Source organism: Thermobia domestica, chromosome 9, assembly GCF_964235325.1.
Source record: "Thermobia domestica chromosome 9, izTheDome1.hap1.1, whole genome shotgun sequence".
NCBI classification, from domain to species: Eukaryota; Metazoa; Arthropoda; class Insecta; order Zygentoma; family Lepismatidae; genus Thermobia; species Thermobia domestica.
Window position 1 is genome coordinate 54,002,374 of NC_137462.1, and position 22,144 is coordinate 54,024,517.

Below are 22,144 nucleotides of genomic sequence, written 5' to 3' on the forward strand. Positions count from 1 at the left end.
GTTATTGGAGACTTCTGCAATTCTCTTCAATTTTTCGTCTGGAAGGGAAGCAACCTTAAAAAGAGGTCTACGAATTCCGCCCGTTTGCTTGCATATAAAACATTTCATCTTTCATTTGAATAGAAACACTAGTGGAACGGCTAGACCGGGTTATGTCTTCATCAGCCTCAGAAGGAGTTCGTGGACTCTCTGATCGTTTCCCTATTAAGTTTAGTTTTATTGAATTTAATAGCACACTTTTTATGCCACTTGGTTTTTTGTTTTCTTAATGTTTCCTCAATTCTATCACTATCATCTAACTTCTCTAAATCCAAATCAAGAGGCACCTCTCCTATCATCTGGAATTCGATTAAATTAGCTGCAAGTGTCTTGTAGCCAGCACCAATAAGTGGTTTTGTCTTGTGCAACGCTGGACAAACCAAGTCTTCATCTGTAGCATTCTGACAAATGCAACATTTAGTCCAGTCTATGGCTCCATGAGTTTGATGTTCTAAGATAATATCGTCGTCTTGAAGCCATCTGTAGTCGTCTTGAAGCCGTCTCAAATTAATTTAACCTGTTAAGAATCAAGAAAAAAGGATGTAAGTTGTATGAGTGGGTAAAATATTAAAGAAATAAAAATATGAGAATACATAGGAAGAAATATTCAATCATATTTCAAGAAATTATAAAATATAATCCACAAAAATGACTTCAGATTACTTTCATGACAGGGAAATTCAAAATTAAGGAAAATTTAAAATAAAGAAAAGAATGTAGATTAACAGAGAATTTTCAAAGAATAATAAAATCATCAAAATCAGACTTCCACGAACTTCACTAGAAAATGACTCGATCGCTTATACGTAAGTATATGCCTATTAAACGACGATTATCCAGGAAGTTTGGCAACAAAGTGGAACTTGCATGCCTTCGATGGAAAGCTGATACAGTGGTTATTCTTTGTCTACTGAGGTCGAAAAGTGAAATTCCGAGTTATAAAAAAGTTATTACACAATATGTTTTGTGAAGTGATTTTTTAAAGTTTTTTCAAAATTGTGTGAAAAACTTAAGGTTTACGAAAAATGTGTAATGACAAAAAGATTTCCACTTTCTATAAGCTTTTAAATAAAAAAAAGAAAATTGAAATCGGAAGTATAGAACCTGAGATACAGTGAATTTTAAAAAGTCGATGGCGGCCATCTTCAATAGGCGCCATTTTGGTGTTCTACACAGATTTTGAAGTGGCTCCCTATCTGAAAAGCTTTATTTTAATATAACCTAGTAACCCTAGAAGTAGCATATTGTAATCAAAAAATGCAGCTTTTAGGCTGTATTTGGCACGTACCAGACATACTATTCGGGAGGTCGTGGGTTCGAATCCCGCTGCCGACCATCCTGACTGAGGTTCTCCAGGGTTTCCCTCCACCCTACCGGGCAAATGCCGGGATGGTACCCACTAAACAGGCCCTGGCCGATATCTTCCCAAATCCTTTCCATTCTTGTTGTTGGATATCCAGTATAAAATGGCTTCTGAGCTGTATCTTTTGATTGTTAAATAAATATGGGTTTCAGCTAGAAATGCATGGCGGCTTTACGTTGGCTGTAAAAGGGGTCAAGATTGTCGAAACAGTCGTTCAAACCGTGAGTGCTACAACCCACAGTTATACTATTTAACCAATCCCATCAGCAGTTGGTATTTGGTTGTCATCATTATTCATACTTTCAAAGGAACCAAAAGGCGAGTTCAGTCCGAAACAGCACGAAAGTGTTTTCCGTTCACGTAATATTTATCTTTTCGCCTCAAAGTCAGGGAAACTCACAAACATTTCCGTACGTTGTTAAAGAAAGTTTATTTCCGTAAAACACAGGTTAAAACAGCGCTGCTATTAGATTCCTGGAGATTGTGAAAATACTATACGCACAGTTCAACCACAAAATAAAGATGTAATGCTTCTAACAATACCGCAAAGATTAATATGGAAACTTCATCCATTAGACTATTTTTTTCGTTTGTCAAAGACTTTTGATTGACGTTTTGCGGAACAAGTTATACAGTGACATGATATTAATTTGCAGTTACGCGATAATAACACAAATTTGCTATCAGTGATTCACAATCAGTTTTCATTTCCAAGGTTTAGAGACATCTTCAAGTATCACATTGTGTTAATAACAGAAAGACCGAAACGCCTGTAGATTATTGTTCTGACACGAATGTAGCTTTGGCATGTGATATTTGTGGACAGGTAGCAATAATTTGTTGTGCGTCGTACAAAAAAAATCACTTTGTTTACAACACTTCTTTCTTGATTACCATTACTGTGAAGATTATTTGACAAACAAAGCGCAAATTAAAAAGAAGCCTTCTAACGAAAATAATATGCCAGTATTAACAGTGTTCTCGTCTTTATTTTCACTTATTATGAATCAATATGACACACTTCGATATTTCGAAATAATCTGTTAATATACGCGAATGTTTACCTTCAGTTTTGCTAAAGGAAATGAATGTTAGTTTATTGAATTTTCCGATCTTTATTTATACTCGAAATGTTCATGATTTGTTGATTTTTGAAGTGATTGCAAAAGATTCACAGAAGTCTTTTGTCCCCTTAAACAATTTTTCCGTAGAAAAGAATAGTTATGCGTTCGCTTATTTTATGTCCAGTATTTATAAATGACGTTTCCATTTCAATTGTTCATGTATATCTGTGAACTTCAGCACTGTTTAGAAACTTTCGAAGGGGACATTTCTCCCTTTGAACAGTTTTTCCGCAGAAAGATCCGTTCTCGGTCATTGTAAGTCTACTTGGTATCTAGAAAATTTCACGAAAATCGGACTGGAACACTTTGCGAAGGTTTCTTTTAAGTACAGACATATCAATTTCTTTATATTATGCGAATTTATCAAATAAAAATATATAACTGAGCACAAAACCAGTAGTGGATTCTATACTTCAGTCGGTTAGCATGTATAAATATTTCATACAAGCTAACTGATCTCCCAATTTACATAAAAATACTGAATGGATTGTCATTAACAGCATGAGTTAATTAATACTAGCATGTACACTACGACGCAACTACTCTCATACATGCTAGTTTTTCCATTATATGTAAGTATGAACTACTGTTATTACGTAAGTAAAAGTCTGCAACTAATACCACTATAACTCCCCACTGAAATTAACTAATTTTTCGATGCCTTACCACAAGATAAACTATTCAACAAACAATCATAATCCCAGTATCAGAAATAAAAAGGTTTTATTTTGCTAGTCACACCTTGAGATTACAACGATTTCAATGACAGCATTCATAATAATACAACTATTTCAAGCTGAAAGTTAATTCTTCTGACACGACGCTATATGAGTTCGTAAATTCCACTTTTGACCAAATCTTTTTCCACATATGGCACACTCAAGTTTACGCACTCCTGCGTGCAGATTCAAATGTGTTTCCAAATTGTACTTACGTGCAAACTTTCGACCACAGATGTCACAAACAAATGGCTGTTCTCCTGTGTGGGTTGACATATGAAGTTTAAGAGTTCCTGAACTTGAGAGTTTTGCACCACAAACTTCACACTGTGTTGATACTTTGTGGTTTCGCATGTGGCCTGTTAAGCAATATTTCTTTACTATCTTCCCACATATGTTGCAAGAACAGGATGTGTTGTCATGACTTCTTTTATGTTTTTCCATGCTTTTATACTTACTGAACGTTCTATTACATAAAGAGCAAGGATATATTTTATCTGTTTTATGAGTTTCCATATGGAATTTTAATTGATACTTCGAAGTTTTTCTGTCGCACACTTCACAACTCACCATAATCACAGTTTTTTCTTCTTTGTTGTGAATAAAGCGAATATGTTGATCTACTGATCTCTTCGTTAAAAACATTTTGTTACAAAGTTCACACGAAAAGTCTTTTGTACGTGAAGCTGAATGTATCACTAAATGTTCCCGTATAACCGCACGATGAAAGTGACTTCTAGGGCAATGTTGACATTTAAATCGGCCAATCTTGTGTTTCTTCCACATATGTTCCCACCGAGCTTCCTTCCTTCCGAAAACCTTCTCTCCACATACAGTACAAATCATAAACCATTTCTTTTTATCATAAAGTATCTCGTTTCGGTCTATAATTCTGAAAAATAATTCAAAATAAATAAATAATAATAATAATAACAATAATCAATGAAACCTCAGTTATATTTTAATAAAATTTCAATTATATCTTAATAACACTCAAATGAGAACAGATGAAGTTACAGTTTATTTATGATATATAGAGATGCATTAAAAACTGCTTTCTCTTCTGTGACTGAATGATTCCTCGGTTTTTAATGTTTTATGATTCAGTTTCAAAAATATAATTTTGAATTTAAATAATCATAATAATAAGAATAATAAAAATATGAAAATAGAAGATATGCCATGCGTGGTAGGTTACGCCACAATTTGCCCTAATATCCCCGTCAGTTTAAAAAGGAAAAAAGAAAAAATATTTGCTGTAATGTCCTAATGCCTCATTGCAATCTTGTTCCTTTCCTAGTTTTCCTTTTAGAGTATCACGTTCCTTAAAATACGTTTTGTTCTCAAACTGTGTAGCAAGTAGTTCCTTTTTCTATTATTATTATTACTTTTATTACAGTCTATTTTTCCTTAATACTCATCGTTTCTCCGCTGGGTCACCGTCTCAACCAGCTTCAAAATTTAAATTGATTAACTATGGTTTAGTGGGGACATCAGAAGTGAGGGTGTTCGTCCCCGCCACGACACTTAAATTCTGTAAATTTAATAACATATAACGAAAAGTGATATATAAGAGATTCAGCAATCGAGAGATCTCATTAAGCGCTCAACGAAATGATATGGGAGAGTGTAGATCCTTAGGTCTAGTCTCCGAGAAAATGAAAGTTATTTGTGTACTTAAAAATTGATGCTAAACAATCACCACACCACCTTTTAAGATAAAATTACTACTTAAGTACATGCTCAAGCTTTTCATTATGGTATTAGCAAGATAACAGTACATAGGACAGTTAATGAGATATAGCCCAAAATCACTATTAACTCTTAATTTTAATGTTTTTCGCTTAAAAAAAAAAATGCTGTTTGTTGCCAATAATAACTAATAGTAAACTCCTACTTGAACAAGTTATTTATTTATTTACGTACTGGATAATGTATTTATTTACGTACTGAGTAATGTATTTATTCACGTAGTGGGCAATTTGTCAATTTAATCAACATATTCAACACCCACCAACAGAGAACTTCATGAATTTTGGCAGAAGTCCCGTTTACCAGAAAGGGAATATCACAAGATTTTAAATCTTTTGGTTGCAGCAGTTACTGGATGGGGAGACTGATTGAGAGAGAAAACATTTCAGAAAGAAATGCTATATTCTAGGAAGAAATTATTTCAATTCCTTTCTTCAACAGATAAACACATAAACAACAAATCAAAATTACAAGAATATAGCTAGTAGTAGAGTAGACATTAAACACTTGAAAAAAAAAAAAAAAAAGGAACATTTTAAATTATTTCCCTGTGAGATCAAGGTCGAAGAGAAGATGGAATATGACACGCATTCATAATGTTCAAAAGAAGTGCTGTATTAGTAAACTATAAACTGTGTTCTAAAGATTCTATACAAAAACAACTATTTAAATTATTTGGCTCATACATGAATCGCGTAATCAAATGAGCGACAAGAATAAAACGATATTGTAAAACAGTAACTGACAATGTCCTTACAAATATATCCATAGATAAATTGAAACATGAAAATGACTGGATTATATGATGATAAAATATGTAATTACTGGATTATCACATCACACTTGCAAAACCATTAGCGTAGATACAAATGCTAATATCCTCGACATAATAAAAAATGGGATATAATAAAGAGTTGCAAAAATACTCGCCTATTTAGCAGAGCACTAGGCACTATTGGGACAAGTTTACAGAGAAAATAATAGAGAAAAAGTTTTATCATTTTTATAAAACGCTTCAAATCTATTTTTGATAAAACCTTTCTCATACTAAATAGAACAAAGAAAACAAAAGAGCGGATTACAAAGAGCATAAAACGATATAGTACTTTAAAGAGGCAATTTATGAAACACACAGAAAACTAACTTTTCTGTTGTAAAAGACTATATAAAATACTATAAAAATTGATCGGAATAGCAAAAGATTATCATTATGCAAGTGAATTACTCAAGCCAAAAATAAAACAAAACAGTTTAGGATAAAGGAAATAATGAAAGACAATACGACCGTTAATTTCAACGCCAACATTTCAGAGTGTAACTCTAAATGTAAATGGTTCAAAAACCAATGACCCTGTGAAAATCGTCGCACATTTTAATTAGTATTGCACAAAATAGCCGACACTTTAGCGAGGCGGAAAATTCATCTTGAAGAGGCACTCGAGACGCAACGATCTCGAGTTTCTCGAATTACGAATACTATCTTCCTAACTCCAACCTGAGAAGATGAAGTATTAAGAGAGCTGAATAACTCAACAGATTCAAAGTCAGTTTGCAATAATATCCCCGTAAGATTGCTTAAGTGAAATTTGTACGTATCGATTACAGTTTATATGCACATTCGTATGATCTAAGTTTGGATTTGGTGACGAAGTAAATGCTGATGAAGGGGATGTAACTGAAATTTACTCATTTACATGGTCTAGCACTATCATCTTTTTGGAATCATACTGATTCCTGAGATGCCCTTTCGAAATCTATGTGAACCCTGTCTGTTCACAGCAAAAGGAAGAACATACCAACATGCTAATAAATCAAATGATATTGTCCTTTGCAAATGGCAAGAATACTTACAAAAAAAAAAAAAAAAAAAAAAAAAAAAAAAACTACGCGTAGTTGAAAACGTCTCCACAAGTATGATGAACTTGTATAGTTCTTACGTAATATACACTGGTTTATATATATATATATATATATTGCTTGGTATACAATATATAGTACCTATGTGTCTATTTCTTCGGTATTTAAATACGTAGTCTTTTGGTCTCGACTGACTGATCAACGCCTAGGCCATACGTTACGCTACAAAACTTGAAATTTCGACAGTACGTACGATTTGTAATGAAATCTTTGAGCTTTACGTCCCACGCTTATGCCGACTAGGCTAAAGGAGACGGTGATGATGAGAAATTAATGAAATGGTGGAATGAAGAAAGTGGGAGAACCCCGAGGAAACTCACCCACACGGTACGTGTATTTCAGCACTTTTTAACATTTGTTCCAGAAAAGAAGAAAAAGAGATGGAAACAAACAGCTGTATTTCCCGACCAGGGAATGAGTGAAGGCGCTAATTTTGTAACTAAAAATGTTATATTACCAACTTGTTTACTTGTAATTAGTATATCAGAGTTTTTTTCAGTCCTGTTCGAAATAAACCATTTCACGCATATGTTCAGTATTAATTAAAAGATAAGCCATCCAATCTGTTGCAACCATATATAGCACATTTTAATGCTTAGACCTGAAATAACGATCAAAACTAGTTAAAGACGGTTGCCTTTGTCTTTGAATTCCGTAGTGGATAACAATACAAGGCATTTCAAGAGAGAGACAAAGGAATGGGGTAAGGACAGCTTTATTAAAGAAGATTGTGCACCTGATACGCTTAAGATACAGCACTTCGTCTTTGCACTCTAAACTCAGTCCTCTCAAGATCATAGAGATAAGTGTGTGTATTACGACAGTATATCTACATTTCATAACTGTTAATTGTTTCAGACAGTAAGGAAGTGATTATCCCGACATTTATTGTTCTCTGTTACAGCAATATATATATATATTTGAACAAACTTCGGGAGCTAATTCCCGACACCGAAAACAACAACAACAAAAAAAATTCCTGTGTAACTTTGGTCACTGAGGAATATTTCGGCTATATAAGGTGCCGAAAGCGTGGAAAATGAACTTCAGAGGGCTGTAATTCAAAACAGCGCAACGTAGAGAGTGCGGTTTAGAACATGCCACTCGAAGTCATACCCGCTCGATTGAAAAATGTATGTTTCAAACCTCCGCAAGATATGTGCGAGGGATTCCTCAAAGGAACAAAGATTACTTGCTAGGTTATAGCGAATCCCGAAGTTTCTTTGGGGAGTACCTCGCACACATCTTGCGGAGGTTTGAAACATACATTTTTCAATCAAGGAGGTATGGCTTCGAGTGTCATGTTCTAAACCGCATTCTCTACGTTGTGTTGTTTTTGAATTACAGCTCTCTGAAGTTCATTTTCCCACGCTTTCGGCACCTTATATCGCCGAAACTGACCAAAGTTCCAGAGAACTTTTTTTCTGGTTTCGGTGTCGGGAATCAGCTCCCGAAGTTTGTTCAAATAGTTTCTTACCATCCTGTATATAGATTTTTTTTTTTTTTGTTTGTTTTCTCTTTTTATATCAATTTAGCCACATCGAGTTACGGATCATTTTCCATTCGTATTTTATGGAAGATGGAAACTTTACAGTTAAATATGAATCATTTTGCAGATGGTGATGAAGGGTTATTTGTAAAAAGAAAGCGTGATTTGTGTGACTTGTCATTTTTGCAGGATTTCTCCAAAAATGTCATTAGAAAAGATGTTCAATACCTAGGTACAATAACGTGTTAGCGTTATAACTCACAAAAACAAAGGTAATACTATGGGCCCAAGTTTCAAAATTGTCTGAAAAAAGTTAGTAGAATTAATTCTTTGTCGCCTGAGTGTTACAACTAGAGATAAATTCAAAAAGAGTCTGGAAGGATTTCTGTCGTCGTAAATAAAACCTGTGAATTCATTATATGCTGAAAAAATAATACGTTTACACCACCCATACGCTCATGTTTTATCAAATACTTTCATTTCCACTCTACCAAAGGGATGGATTTTGATAACGATCCTAAAAGGAAGATGCACTGTAACAAAATTTTACAAATCAAACCAGTAAAGCAATTTATCGAATCCTTCAGTGCTTTAAAAATTGTATTTAAAAAAAAAAAACAACTTTATTTTTCCCCTCTTCTCTCTTCCTCCTCAAGAGTTCACATTCCTCGAAAAATTCTTTTTTAGTTTAATGTCCCATGATTATGCCCCTTATGCTAAAGGAGACAGATGATTAATGAAAGTGAAGGACTGTAAAACTATAATCGAACCCAGGACTACATGCACCAAATGAATACGTGCTACCTATTAAACGAGGAGAGAGGATTTTCACATTCTTCGAATGAGAATGTATCTTAATTCTTTCCTGGCTGAAGCTCGAGAAAATAATTTATGTTTCAACTGCTAAACATGAACTTAAAACAAAACGCAAGCATCGTAAAGTTTGTTAAACCTTCACCCTACCTTGATTTAAACTTACACTTCTAAAGTATGAACCCTAAAATAATCAATTAGTCGCTGACCTCGTCATTCCTCCCTTTTACAAGTTGCTCTTGTTTTATAATGAAATCGAATAAAAATTGACTGATTTTATACAATCTGTTTAATGAACGATAGAAGCTCACTAAATTGTCAATTGTGCTATGTTGTTCTTGCAATGATAATTTAAATGCATATATTTAGGTGTTGTTATCCATAATGCGTTTCCATTACTTCAGGAATGGTAAACCATTCCTACAAACAATAGCAACTACACTGTGTAATTTATGGCGTTCTTTATTAAGCGTAAACAGATTAGGCTACTTATAACACCTAACAGCAACTTTGAAAATTCGTTGGATACACTGCAGTAGAGAGTTTCCGCTCCCCTGTCCTACCCCCCTCACCCAATAATTGTGGTAAACACAACACTATCACCCCCAACCAAAAGCACTCTTTTCTGGTCATGCAATAACTGTTGTAATTATTATAATAACATATCAATATATTCGCAATTCCTTAAGGTGATACATGAAATTAATATATGAAATGATTAATGATTAAATATATGATTAATTATTTCAGCGTTTTTTAATACTTCACAGAATGGAAGAAAAAGGCATGATAGTCGTTCACTAAGATACCTATACAAGGTGTTCGAATTTCCTGCGATCAGATGAATTCTGTGCTCAAGATGCGGAAATATATTGCCCGAGTAATATGTGGATCATTTGCTACTTTAAGACTTACAACTAAATTTTAAGTGCAGTGAAGGATTAATAGTTAATATAGGAAAGTACAGAAAATATGAGTAAGCAATGTGGTGATTTTATATATATATATATATATATATATACTATCTGTCATGTCTCCAAGACACATATTTCTTGTGTTTATTCATTATAGTATTGGGTACTTAATGTGCTCATGTAAGCACTTTAAGACAGAGCAAGTTCTTTAAAGGGAAAATATTTGATTAAAATTTAACGTATTTATATATGGCTACGAAACCAAACTACAAAATTATATCTTACAGTAACAAAACTTCTAAAATCTATAATAATACTTATTCTGACACAAGAATTAGGTTTCTAATTGTAGCAGTTCGAATTTCACAATGGTTTTTGTTCAAACAGTTGCTGAAAACTATGTTTGTGACAGATGACACTTTTATATTTTGTAATGGCTGCCACACAGAAACAGCGCAACATATACATCTAATATTTATGTGGTGTTCAAAGTTTCAGTAAACCAACATATTCATCCAATTTCAAAAATATACCATATATACCATATATCGCTTGAATTGGTACGGAATCACTCTTTATAAACAATTAAGCTATCAACTTTTGTTGCAGACTGTAGATTTAAGAATGAAAACGTTTATGACCTATAGAGACACTTGTTAGTACTATTATCTTCTCTCTCTCTCTCTATATATATATATATATATATAAAACAAATATTTAAGTTTTGCATACCATAGTTACGCCCTGCAGGCTTAAGAAGACGGTGAGGATGAGAATGAAGAAAGCCGTGAAAGGAGAAAAGCCCCGAGAAAACCCACGCATATGGTGTCTGTCCACCACAAAGCTCACTTGGCTCGAACTAGTATCGAACGGAAGACCTCACCACAGGTGAACGCTCTATCACAAAGCTCCCGCAGCTTCTAGTTTATCTGAAGGTCTTAAAGAGGGACAATGGCGATGGGATATTTATGCTGTGCTGTGTTGTTTAATTCGATATTAATGGAATAGAGTTGTTCCAGGATATGGAAGATATAAAATAAATCTACAGGAAAATATATCAGAAAGTATGAAGAAGAAATAAATCTTTCCCACGGAAAATATTTTAGTTTTTTTACGTTTTGCTTGCGCAAATAGGGAATAGAAGAGATGGCTTTCTTAGAAAAGGAATGAGTGATCTATACACAAATAAGTAATTGAGTAAGAAACTACTGATTGATTCTATAGTTGAGTCGAATATAACAAACATTCCATCTACATTAAGTGATCTCCCAATTGATGTAATAAAAATATTGAACAGATTGTTATATATAACATCACAATTAATGAATATCTGAATGTATAATACAAACGAATTACTCTCTTATGTGCTAGTTTTTTCAATAAATTTCCTTCGAAGTACGGACTAATAATACGTCTTTAAAAATCTGTAGACCACTGAAACTGTCCATTCGAATAAAACTGAGTTTTATCGATGTACAACTTTTTTTTTTTTTTTTCAAATGTTTTATTCTGAATATCAAACCACAAGATTCCAGCTGTTCCAATAACACTGCAATAGTAATAACGACACAATGATATCAAGGTGTATACGAATTCTTCTGACATGATGCTATATGAGTACGCAAATTCCACTTTTGAGCAAATCTCTTTCCACAGATAGCACACTCAAGTTCACGCACTCCTGCGTGCAAATTCAAATGCGTTTTTAAATTGTACTTTCGTGCAAATTTTCGACCACATATGTCACATGCAAATGGCTGTTCTCCTGTGTGGATTGACATATGAAGCTTAAGTAGTTCTGGACTTGAAAGTGTTGAACCACAAATTTCACACTGTGTTGATACTTTGTGGTTTCTCATGTGGCCTGTTAATTGATGCTTCTTTATCATCTTTCCGCATATGTTGCAAGAACAGCGTGTACTGTTGTGACCTTTTTTATGGAGAGTCATGGTTTTATACTTACTGAACGTTCTATTACATAAAGGGCAAGAATACTTTTGTTCTGTGTTATGCGTTTCCAGATGAAACCTAAAATGTCCCTTACTTAATTTTTTGTCACATATGTTACAAGTCACAATATTCTCTTCCTTGTTATGAACATCCCGAATATGATTACGTAGTCCACATCTAGTTAAAAACATTTTGTCACAAAGTTCACACGAAAAGTCTTTAGTACGAGAAGTTGAATGTATCACTAAATGTTTTCGTAAAACATTAAGTTCTTTGTGACTTCTTGGACAACGTTCACATTTAAATCGGCCAATCTTGTGTTCCTTCCACATATGTTCCCACCGAGCTTTCTTCTTTCCGAAGACCTTCTTTCCACATACAGTACAAATCATAAAGCATTTGTTTTTGTCATAAAGCATCTCATTTCGGTCTATAATTCTGAAAAATAATTCAAAATAAATAATAATAATAATAAAAAGATCAGTGAAACTTCAACTATATTTTAACAACACTGAAATCTGAATAAATTAATATTACAGTTTATTCATGTTATATAGTGATTCATTAAAAGCTGCTTTCTTTTCTCTGACTGAATGATTCCTCGGTTTCCAATGTTTTATGATTAACTTCCAGAAATATAATTTGAAATTTTAATAATCACCATAATAAGAATAATAATAAGAAAATAGATCTGCCATCCGTGGTATGTTACGCTACTATTTGCACTGATATCATCGCTACTTTAAAAAGAAAAAAAAAAGTAATATGCTGTAATGTTCCAAATTCTTCTTTGCAATCTTTTTCCTACAGTAATTTTAATTTTACACCATCCATCACGTTTCTCAAAATACGATTTCTTTTCAAACTGTATAGTAAGTAGTTCCTTTTTCTATTATTATTATTATTATTATTATTATTATTATTATTATTATTATTATTATTATTATTATTATTATTATCTTTATTGCAGTTCATTTTAACTTAATTTTCAGCGTTTCCCCGTTGGGTTACCATCTCAACCAGCTTCAAAATTTAACTTGACTGATTAACTATGGTTTAATGGGGACATCATCAGTGAGGGTGTTTGTCCCCGTCACGATATTTATATTCTGTTATATTATTAGCATATAACAGAAAGTGTCCAAAGATGAGAGAGTCAGCAATACTGAGCGCTACACGAAATGATATGGGAGAGTGTAGATCCTTAGGCCTAAGTCTCCGAGAAAATGAAATTTATTTGTAAACCGAAAAATGAATCTGTACAATAATGACACTACCTTTTAAGATAAATCTACTACCTAAGTACATGCTCATCAAGCTCTTCTTTACGGCATTAGCAAGATAACGATACACAGCATTGTTAATGAGATACAGCCCAAAAGCATGATTAAATCATGAACTTTAACGCTAAAAAACGTGTAGTTTGTTGCCAATAATACGGGGGTCGTCCACAAAGTATAGAATGATTGCGCATCTCACGCGGTGCCGACCCCCTTACCACTGTTATCGCGTGCGCGGCAGTTATCTCCTTCCTTCACCTCAGTGTAAGCCGAGTCTCAATCCTGTGCAGTTACGCTGTTTTTGCAGCGATTCATCGCTGCACCAAACAAAAATCCCGCCAAATGTGAAGTACGGAGTTTCATTTGCTTTCTGAATGCGCAAAAAAGTTAAGCCTATTGAAATTTATAGGCAAATAAAGAATGTTTATGGTGATATTGCAATAAACAAGTCATCAGTGAGGAAGTGGTGCATTACAATACAATGAAAGAGTCATCAGTGAGGAAATGGTGCATCATGTTTAATCAATGAAGGATTAGCATGCATAATGAAGATCGGAATGGGAGGCCATTACTTGTTATGGACGAACTTAAGGAAAACGTCGAAAAAAATTCAGGAAAACCGACGTTTCACTTTAGGCACGTTACATGAATCTTTTTCACAAATTTCTGGGTGGAAAACAATTCCGCAAACACTGAGGAACTCAAGCATGCAGTGACAGCCTAGTTCAAACCTTTGGTAGCAGATAAATATAACATCGGCATTGAAAAACTGGTCCCGCGTTATAACAAATGCCTTGACAACTGTGGCGACTACATAGAAAAGTAGAATAGGGTCCTGTGGCTTTGTAAATAAAGTTTTGTGCTGATATCTTTTGTTTTTATTTAACCCTGCCAAAACTTCTTTACTTTCTCGACGATCCTCGTAATTAATAGGGAAATTCTACTTAAACAAATTGTTTACTTATTATGTACTGGGTAATTTAGTGCCCATTCAACCAACATATGATATCCACTTACAGCAAACTTCATGGTATTTTGGCGGGAGTTCTGTTTACTAGTAGCGAAATATAGCAAAATTTTAGATCTTTTGGATGCAGTGGTTCCTGGTTGGGTAAATAGTAGTTGAGGTAAAAAATATTTCAGGAAGAAATGTTATATCGAAGGAAGAAATTAGCTAAATTTCTTTAACAGTTAAATACTTAAACAACAACAACAAACAAACAAGTAAATAAATAAATAAAAAAATAAATAAAATAAAATATTTTAAAAAATTAACATTGATAAAAAAAAGAAAGTCAAAATTAAAGAATCTAGCTAGTAGTAGGATAGACACTAGATGCTTAAGAAAAAGAAAATTGGAACGTTTTAAAAGTTCTTTTCGAGATCATGATCGAGAAAGAAAAAGTGGAATATGGGAAGCAAGACAATACGAAAAACTTCTTACCGCAACAAAAATAAGGGATGCCGAAGAAAGTTAACACTTAAAAAAAAAAAAAAAAAAATCATTTTGTTCATAAAGGAAAGCAACAAGTGAGAGAAGAGAAAAAATTTAAAAATGTGCTTGTGGTGCGAAAATATCTATTTACAGGGCATTAGAAACAGAACCTGCACTAGCTGTGAGGAAAAAAAAAAAAAAGAAAAAGAAAATAATAATTTAAGCTATAGGTCATTTCAAAAACTAGAGTTCTCAGGTTATCCAATTTATCCAAGTACTGAAGAAACCATCTATAGGACAATACAGTTTTACTGCACGAAAATGAGTGATGATGTTAAGAGAATGTGTCTTCCTTCTAAGTCTTGTGTTGTATATAGAGCCGATACATACTGTCTGTCATGTAATCCGGGCTCTGTCGCCTACCTTGATCTTTCGGACCTCAGAAGATCAAAAGGTGGCGCCGTACAAGTTTTGTATCAATGTTGTGAACGCATTTAATAGCTTTTTCTTTCTATATTCTATTCGTAACTTTACCTCGTTAATCGTAACAAACTATCCTTTTTCGACAAAACTGGATGGTATTATGGGATCATAAATAAAACCAATCGACATTCACAGTTGCGATGTGGGGGTGGAGAGATTAACTAATTAATATTTTGAAGATAGAACTAACCTCTCATCTACTTAGGTCAAAAGTGAATTTAGCTGAGAGAGGATACAAGATTAAAAAATATAGCTTAACCTCAATATACTGGAACTGGGCGAAGAATTTATTGTCTTGCTCTGAGATTTCACAGGCTATAAAAAGTCAAAAGCATGCAACTCAAAACCAGGACGTGAGTGATCTAAAGTTTGCTTTAACGTAAAATCCAATCTTCATATCCCGAAAGCTGTGTATGTACATCTACTTATTGAAGCTATAAGGTAAATACTAAAAGAAATATGGCTTACCTTGCACCACCCTTCCATCACCACCGTGGTGAGCAAATTCTATACGTTGCAGTCCGTCGGGGCGAAACGTCCAAGTACCATAATGAATGGAAGAGGGTTACTTATTGCAATAACATTGCTTTCGTGATACCGCACAACCCTGACGTGCCAACACCCCAGAAACGCTAGGCAACACATAACTTATTGTCGCCACACAAGTTTGTTGTGAAAATGTAGCAATGAACGGATAACGGATTCCAGGTCTTTGAGACGATAGAGATAATCCCAACAAAACGATGTTATGTACACTCACAGTCAAAAGAAGTTTATTGATTGAAGCACTACAGAGTCCCAGAAGAAAGTGTGTTATCATTGAAAATGCAAGCTACAGTAACTTGCACTTACAAGAACTGGTGGATCGAGAAAATTGAAGAGATACGTGAGGAAAACAATGTTCATTTCATTAACAACTTTTTTTTTTCATCCACATAACCTCATCCCGAATTTCTAAACGTGACAAAAATTTGGGTGTCAATTAGTATACTCCTAAGGGAACCATCACCAAGAGAATACTTGCTAATGGACGATATAAGATACATATCAATAATTGAAGTAAGTACTAACCTTGTACTCCGAAGAATCTATCACCCATTTCAAATTATTTTGATCCTCTCTGGAGTATTCATCAGTATCTCCTCTCCTGCTGCTATTGATTTACTTGAATAATCATCCACAGGGTGGAAAAAAATCACAATTTTTTAGAAAAAAAATCACGATTTTTTTTAAAAAAAAATTATTTTTGATTATTTTTTTTTATTTAAATCAAATCTTTCCCCTCGTATAATACAAGTCACGAACTGAAGGAAAAGCATTACGAATTAGTATTAAATGCCAATTATGCCATTTAAGTGAAAGTATTGGGGTTGAATTTTGAATTAATCCCCAATCATTAACCTATATCAATCCCAAACAATGTTTCTTAACAATTTTAAATTACGGCTTTTTTTTAAGAAGGGGGGGGGGAGTAAATTAGAGACTTTCAGTCAAGCATCATCCCTATTTATCCTAGGATCATGGTTCATACCTTATTCTCTTCAGAATAGAACAGCCTTTAAAACGGTAACATTCACATTTTCCCTATCATATTCCTGAAGCGAAAAATTTTGAGAGAAGTCGAGATTTTTTCTGATTTTTTTTCAAATTTTGGTCCCCTCTGAGCTCTTCTGTGTTAACGCACAGATCTCAAAATCGACTGGGAAATACTAAGGGTGTACTAAATGTGTGTACAAAATTTCAAGCTTTTATCTTAAATAGTAAGGGCGGGAAAGATATTTAATAATGAGCTAAGAACATCCCCATAATATCCCAGATAACCCGGATATAATATAAAAATTTCCTCGGACATCCCTATTTATCCTAGAATCATGATTTGTACATTATTCTCTTCAGAATAAAACAGAGTTTCAAACGCTACCATCAAATGTCTCCATCGTGTATCTGGGGCTGGAAAATCACGAAAAAAGGGATTTTCTGTTAAGAAATATCTCCTTTTTTACTTTTTACCGCTCTGTACCGCCTCTGTTTAAAGGTAAAGATCTGAAACAAATCTGAAAAATACTAAGGGGTGTAGTGAATGAGTGCCGAAAATTTCAAACTTGTAGATGTAAAAGTAAGCCCGCGAAAAATAATATCCCCAAATACCCCAGATTCCCGTATAAAACCGGATCTCAGGTAACAGTTTCCTGAGACATCCCTATTTATCCTAAGATAAGTCCCCATCTCAGGCGGGAAAATCGGGAAGAAAGCTATTTTTTGTTAAAAATATCCAATTTATATATATATATATATATATATATATATATATATATATATATATGCTCCTCAGAACTCCCCTGTTTTCACGCAGAGATCTGAAATCATCTGAAAAATACTACGGGTGCACTGAACGAGTGTGCAGAATTTCAGTCTTCTGAATGCAAAATGTAGGCCCGCCAAAAAATAATAAAAATAGGCACAATAAAAAATATCTTTTTTAAATTTATGACGTCATCACATCCTATGTCTCGACGCAGAGAGGCGTGAAACCATATGTAAAGTACTCTACACTGGCTTCAGTCCTAAAAAAACGAAGTAAAAAGCTTTATTGGTAGTTTTTTAATCAAATAATGGAAATTTTATCCTATCACCTAAAAGTAGGTGATATAATTTAAAAGGTTAAGCGTTAAGGAAAAAGTACAGCAACGCTTGTCAAAGTGACACTTTTTTCCCAAAAAAGTTACTGATATTTGGCAGGGGCATATTTTTAAGGAAATTGAACTAGCTTGCGGTACGAAATACATAATTTTTCCTACAGTTATAAAATCTAAAAAAAATTTCGGAGAGGGGATAGGACACTTCTAATAAGTCCTATTATCTGGGAACAAATATATAGACGCGCACACAAAAGAATCTTCGTCTTATATGTCGATGGTGATTTCCCCGTTGGAATAGTTAACGATTTACAATATAAACCCTATGTTACGAAGAGAAGAAAACAGGATTGTCCTGTTACCCGTTCAAAACGGGATTTTCCCTAATCATCCTCTGTATGGCACTTGTTTTCATACTATGCTGTACATACTGTACATTTGAGTCTCATTGTATTATGATTATCATTTTCCGACGGGACTTTACTTATTTTCACTTTAAATTATTTCGGAATTTGATTTAAATCAACGATTTTTATTTAAAAAATCAAGTGATTTAAATCTTGATTTAAATCATGATTTAAATCAGACTGATTTAAATCAATCCACCCTGACACGTATGGAACATTTTTGAAATACCAAAATTACGAATCTGAAGAAACACCAATCAATTCCACAGAACCTCACGTATCTTCCTTTCCGGTTTCTATTCTTGAGGCATGTATTATCAGCATTTCACGGTAAACAAAATTATTTACACAAAGGTACCACTAAAAAGTGATTGTGTACAGATGTTCGAACATCTACGTTCTTTCAACGCCACTGTTTAAAAATGAATCGTATGTACACCCATGCACACAAATAACTGTGCGTATACTGTAGTTTACGATTTTTCAGCATATTTTTTTCATTTTTCCTTTCGCTTTGGATAAAGTTCTAAAACTCAAAATCCCATATTGTAAAAGCAGTCAGCTTCATGGTATCTGATGAAAACAAAAAGTCTTACGGACAGGCAATGCACATTGGAGGATGGGAAGTCACGATTATAAACATAGTAGGTAAATTAGAAAATCTGGACAAGTGAATGAACATGGATACAGTGGAGGTCAGTGAAGTGTAGTAGAAAGGGTAAAATGTTTTTTGGTCACACGAACGGGAAACGGAGTCACTGAAGTTGATGTCTAATGAATAAGAAGACAGAACGACAATAAAGAAGTTGTAATATAGTAAACGACAGTCACAGCAGTACAAATAGCTACCAGACCAAGGAATACAACTATCATCCAAGTATATATGCCAATAACAGTACATAACGATGAAGAAAAGTAAGCAAATTAAGCCTACCGACTAAAAACGCAATGACAGAAGATAAAAACTATATGCCTTTTGCATGAAGAACAAGCTAGCAATAGCAAATACTTTGTTCAAGAAACATTAAATGCAGAGTTTATATTTGGAAAATGCCAAAAGAACAAAGATACCAGATATATTACATACTTGTGAAGGAAAGATACAGGAACCAAATAAACAACAGTGGAAGTTACTCAGGAACGGATGTCGACAGTCACCATAACTTAGTCGTGATAAAGAATGAGCTCAAATTCAAAAAGATAGGGAAAATAGAAAAAAATGAACACTTGATATAGGCAGCTGAAGAACAAAAGATAGGAAAGTTACGCCAAGAAGCAGAAAAGATAACACAAGAACAAACAACAGAAGAAATTAACCGGAATGGTCATACATGAAAACTAGCCTGTTTATTATCGCGAAAGAAGTAATAGATCACTAAAAGAAAACAGCAAGGAAAGCACAAAACACCAATCACTAAAGAAAAAAATCAAGAATATTAATAACAATGAGGCTAAGAAGCAGTATAGAAGAATGAAAACGTAGATTCGTCAAAGAGAAATAAATAAGACAACAATGTAAAGGAATAGAAAAGGATATGAACACAGAACATTAGATCTCGTTTCTTAGAAGGACAACCCATTGTTGGAGCTGAAGATACAGTGAAAACATGGAAAGAATATATAGAAAGGCTCTATGTAAGCGACAAGCAATTCGTGGAACTGGAAATTACAGAGGAAGTATAAAAGAGAAAAGAGAAGAATTCATAATCAGGCCAGAGTATAACCAAGTAATTCAGGATCTAAGATGGGAAAGTCCTAGGTGTAAATGAGGTACCAGAAATCATACACAGTACGGGACAGGAAGTTCAAGACAAGCTGTATAAAATTACTTAACAACATTTATGAAGAATGGAAGGTGCCTCCAGATTTCAAGAAGATCAAGAAAGTGGGAATACCAAAAGTAGTAAATGCTGAGAAATGCGAGAATCACATAACGATAGGTTTGCTTATTAATGCTTCCAAAATATTCACAAAAATAATCTGTAGAAGATTGAAATCCATGATAGAAGAAGCACTAGCAGACGACCAGTTTGGTTTTAGGAAAAATATCGGAAACAGAGAAGCATTATTTACATTAAAGGGCTTGAACAGACGATAGAATTCGAGTCGGACAAGCAACTTAACTAATATTTATAGGCTTAGAGAAAATGTTTGTTAATCCACAATGGAACAACATGTTCAAGATTTTCAAAGAATCAGGAATAAACTATAAGGAGCTAGAAACAATATATGGCCCACATATCAGAACAGTCAGCCAGGGATGCTCATTGTCACCAATTTTGTTTAATCTCTAGACTGAAGAAACAATAAAAGAATCAAGGTCACTCATAGCTAAGGAATAACTGTTCATGGGCAAAAAGCAAGACGTTTAGATATAGGGATTATATCACACTGCTGGCAGACAGTGAGGAAAACACGGAAGTCAGGATTACACGGAATGCAACAAATGCTTAACAGAAAATAAACGTGAAGATCAACAACACTAAAACGAAAGTTATGAGATGCACAAAGAAAGGAACAAAAATAAAATAAAATAAAATAAAATAAAATAATAAAATAAAATAAAATAAAATAAATAAAGATAATAATAGATCACCTGATGGTGGAGGACGGACTTCTATTACTAAACTAACTAACTCACTCTATGGCCTATGGAACCCGGAGGTTCAATGCCGCGTTCACAAAAGCTCTCCACTGACTTCTATCCTTAGCTAATTGGATCCAGTTTCTACTTTGTATTTCTATTTCTGCGAGATCCATCTTAATATTGTCCTCCCATCTGCGCCTAGGTCTTCCTAATGGTCGTTTTTCGATTGGTCTTCCAGTTAACACTTAGAAAGCGTTTCTACTTTCTTCATCCTCGCCCTGCCCACCTAAGCTTCCTAGACTTGATGATTGTAACAATGTTCGGCAAACCGTATAAATTATGCAGTTCCTCGTTATGAAGTTTCCGCCATTCCCCATTCCCGCTCCTCTTGCGTCCGAAAATTCGTCTCAGGATTTTGTTTCCAAATACTTTTAGTCTATGTTCTTCCCTCAGGGTAAGCGACCATGTTTCGCAACCATACAAAACAACAGGCATGATTATCGTTTTATACATTTTAAGCTTCAAATTCCTCGACAGAATTCGTAACGACAAGAGATTTTGAACTGAATAATACGAATTCCCTGCTTTTAGTCGACATTTAATTTCTTCGTGAATATGATTCTATTACTTAGAAAATAAAGTAACCAGCAGCAATAGGCGGAAACAAGATGTAAAATCAGTAATATATCAGGAAAAAAGACATTCGAAAAAGTCAGAAGCTTCGAATCGGGAACATCGACATAAAACTCACGAAAAGGCTGATCAAAGCATATGTAGGAAGTGTGGTGTTGTATGGGTGTGAGGCATAAACTATATGAGATGACGAAAATGGACAATTGAAGCCTTGGAAATACGATGCTATAGAACGGTGTTGAAAATAAGATAGGTGAATATAAAATGAAGGTATATTGAAAATGGTAGGAGAAAAGGGGAGATGCTTTAGAATATTTTGGAAAGAAAGGATAGGATGATTGGACACATTATGAGACATGGGGGAATCAGCCTATTACCTACGGAGGGAACAGCAGAAGAAAGGAGGAAGGCCACGATTGAAACACACAAAGCTAATAATAGAAAATGAAAGTCTGCCTCAAGACAAGGAAGAGTGAAATTTTGCGTCAAATTAATCGAAAGATTGCTGACCTGAGAAGACGTATTTTATACGAAATCATGTTCTCTCATTTGATACGCATTTCATTTGTCAGAGAGATATGCATGATTTGTGATGAATGTTGT

The 22,144-nt window shown here is 34.0% G+C and overlaps 1 protein-coding gene across 3 annotated transcripts in view; it reads right to left on the reverse strand.

Annotated features, from left to right (window-relative positions):
• Positions 1-531: 531 nt before the first annotated feature.
• The window catches only part of LOC145694655 (uncharacterized), a 31,884-nt gene continuing 10,271 nt past the window's right edge, over positions 532-22,144 (reverse strand). Inside the window, exons 3-4 of one of the 3 annotated variants that reach the window (XR_014133034.1) lie at positions 11,487-12,518; positions 4,006-4,137 (exon numbers count right to left, since the gene is read on the reverse strand). Coding sequence is in view for 2 of the 3 variants with exons in the window: in XM_081771096.1 (XP_081627222.1) it covers positions 3,330-4,137 (808 nt within the window). In the remaining variant the exon portion in view is untranslated. Of the gene's footprint in view, positions 557-3,232; positions 4,138-11,486; positions 12,519-22,144 lie in introns of those variants that run through there. The other 2 variants (XM_081771098.1, XM_081771096.1) reach the window with 2 other exon arrangements.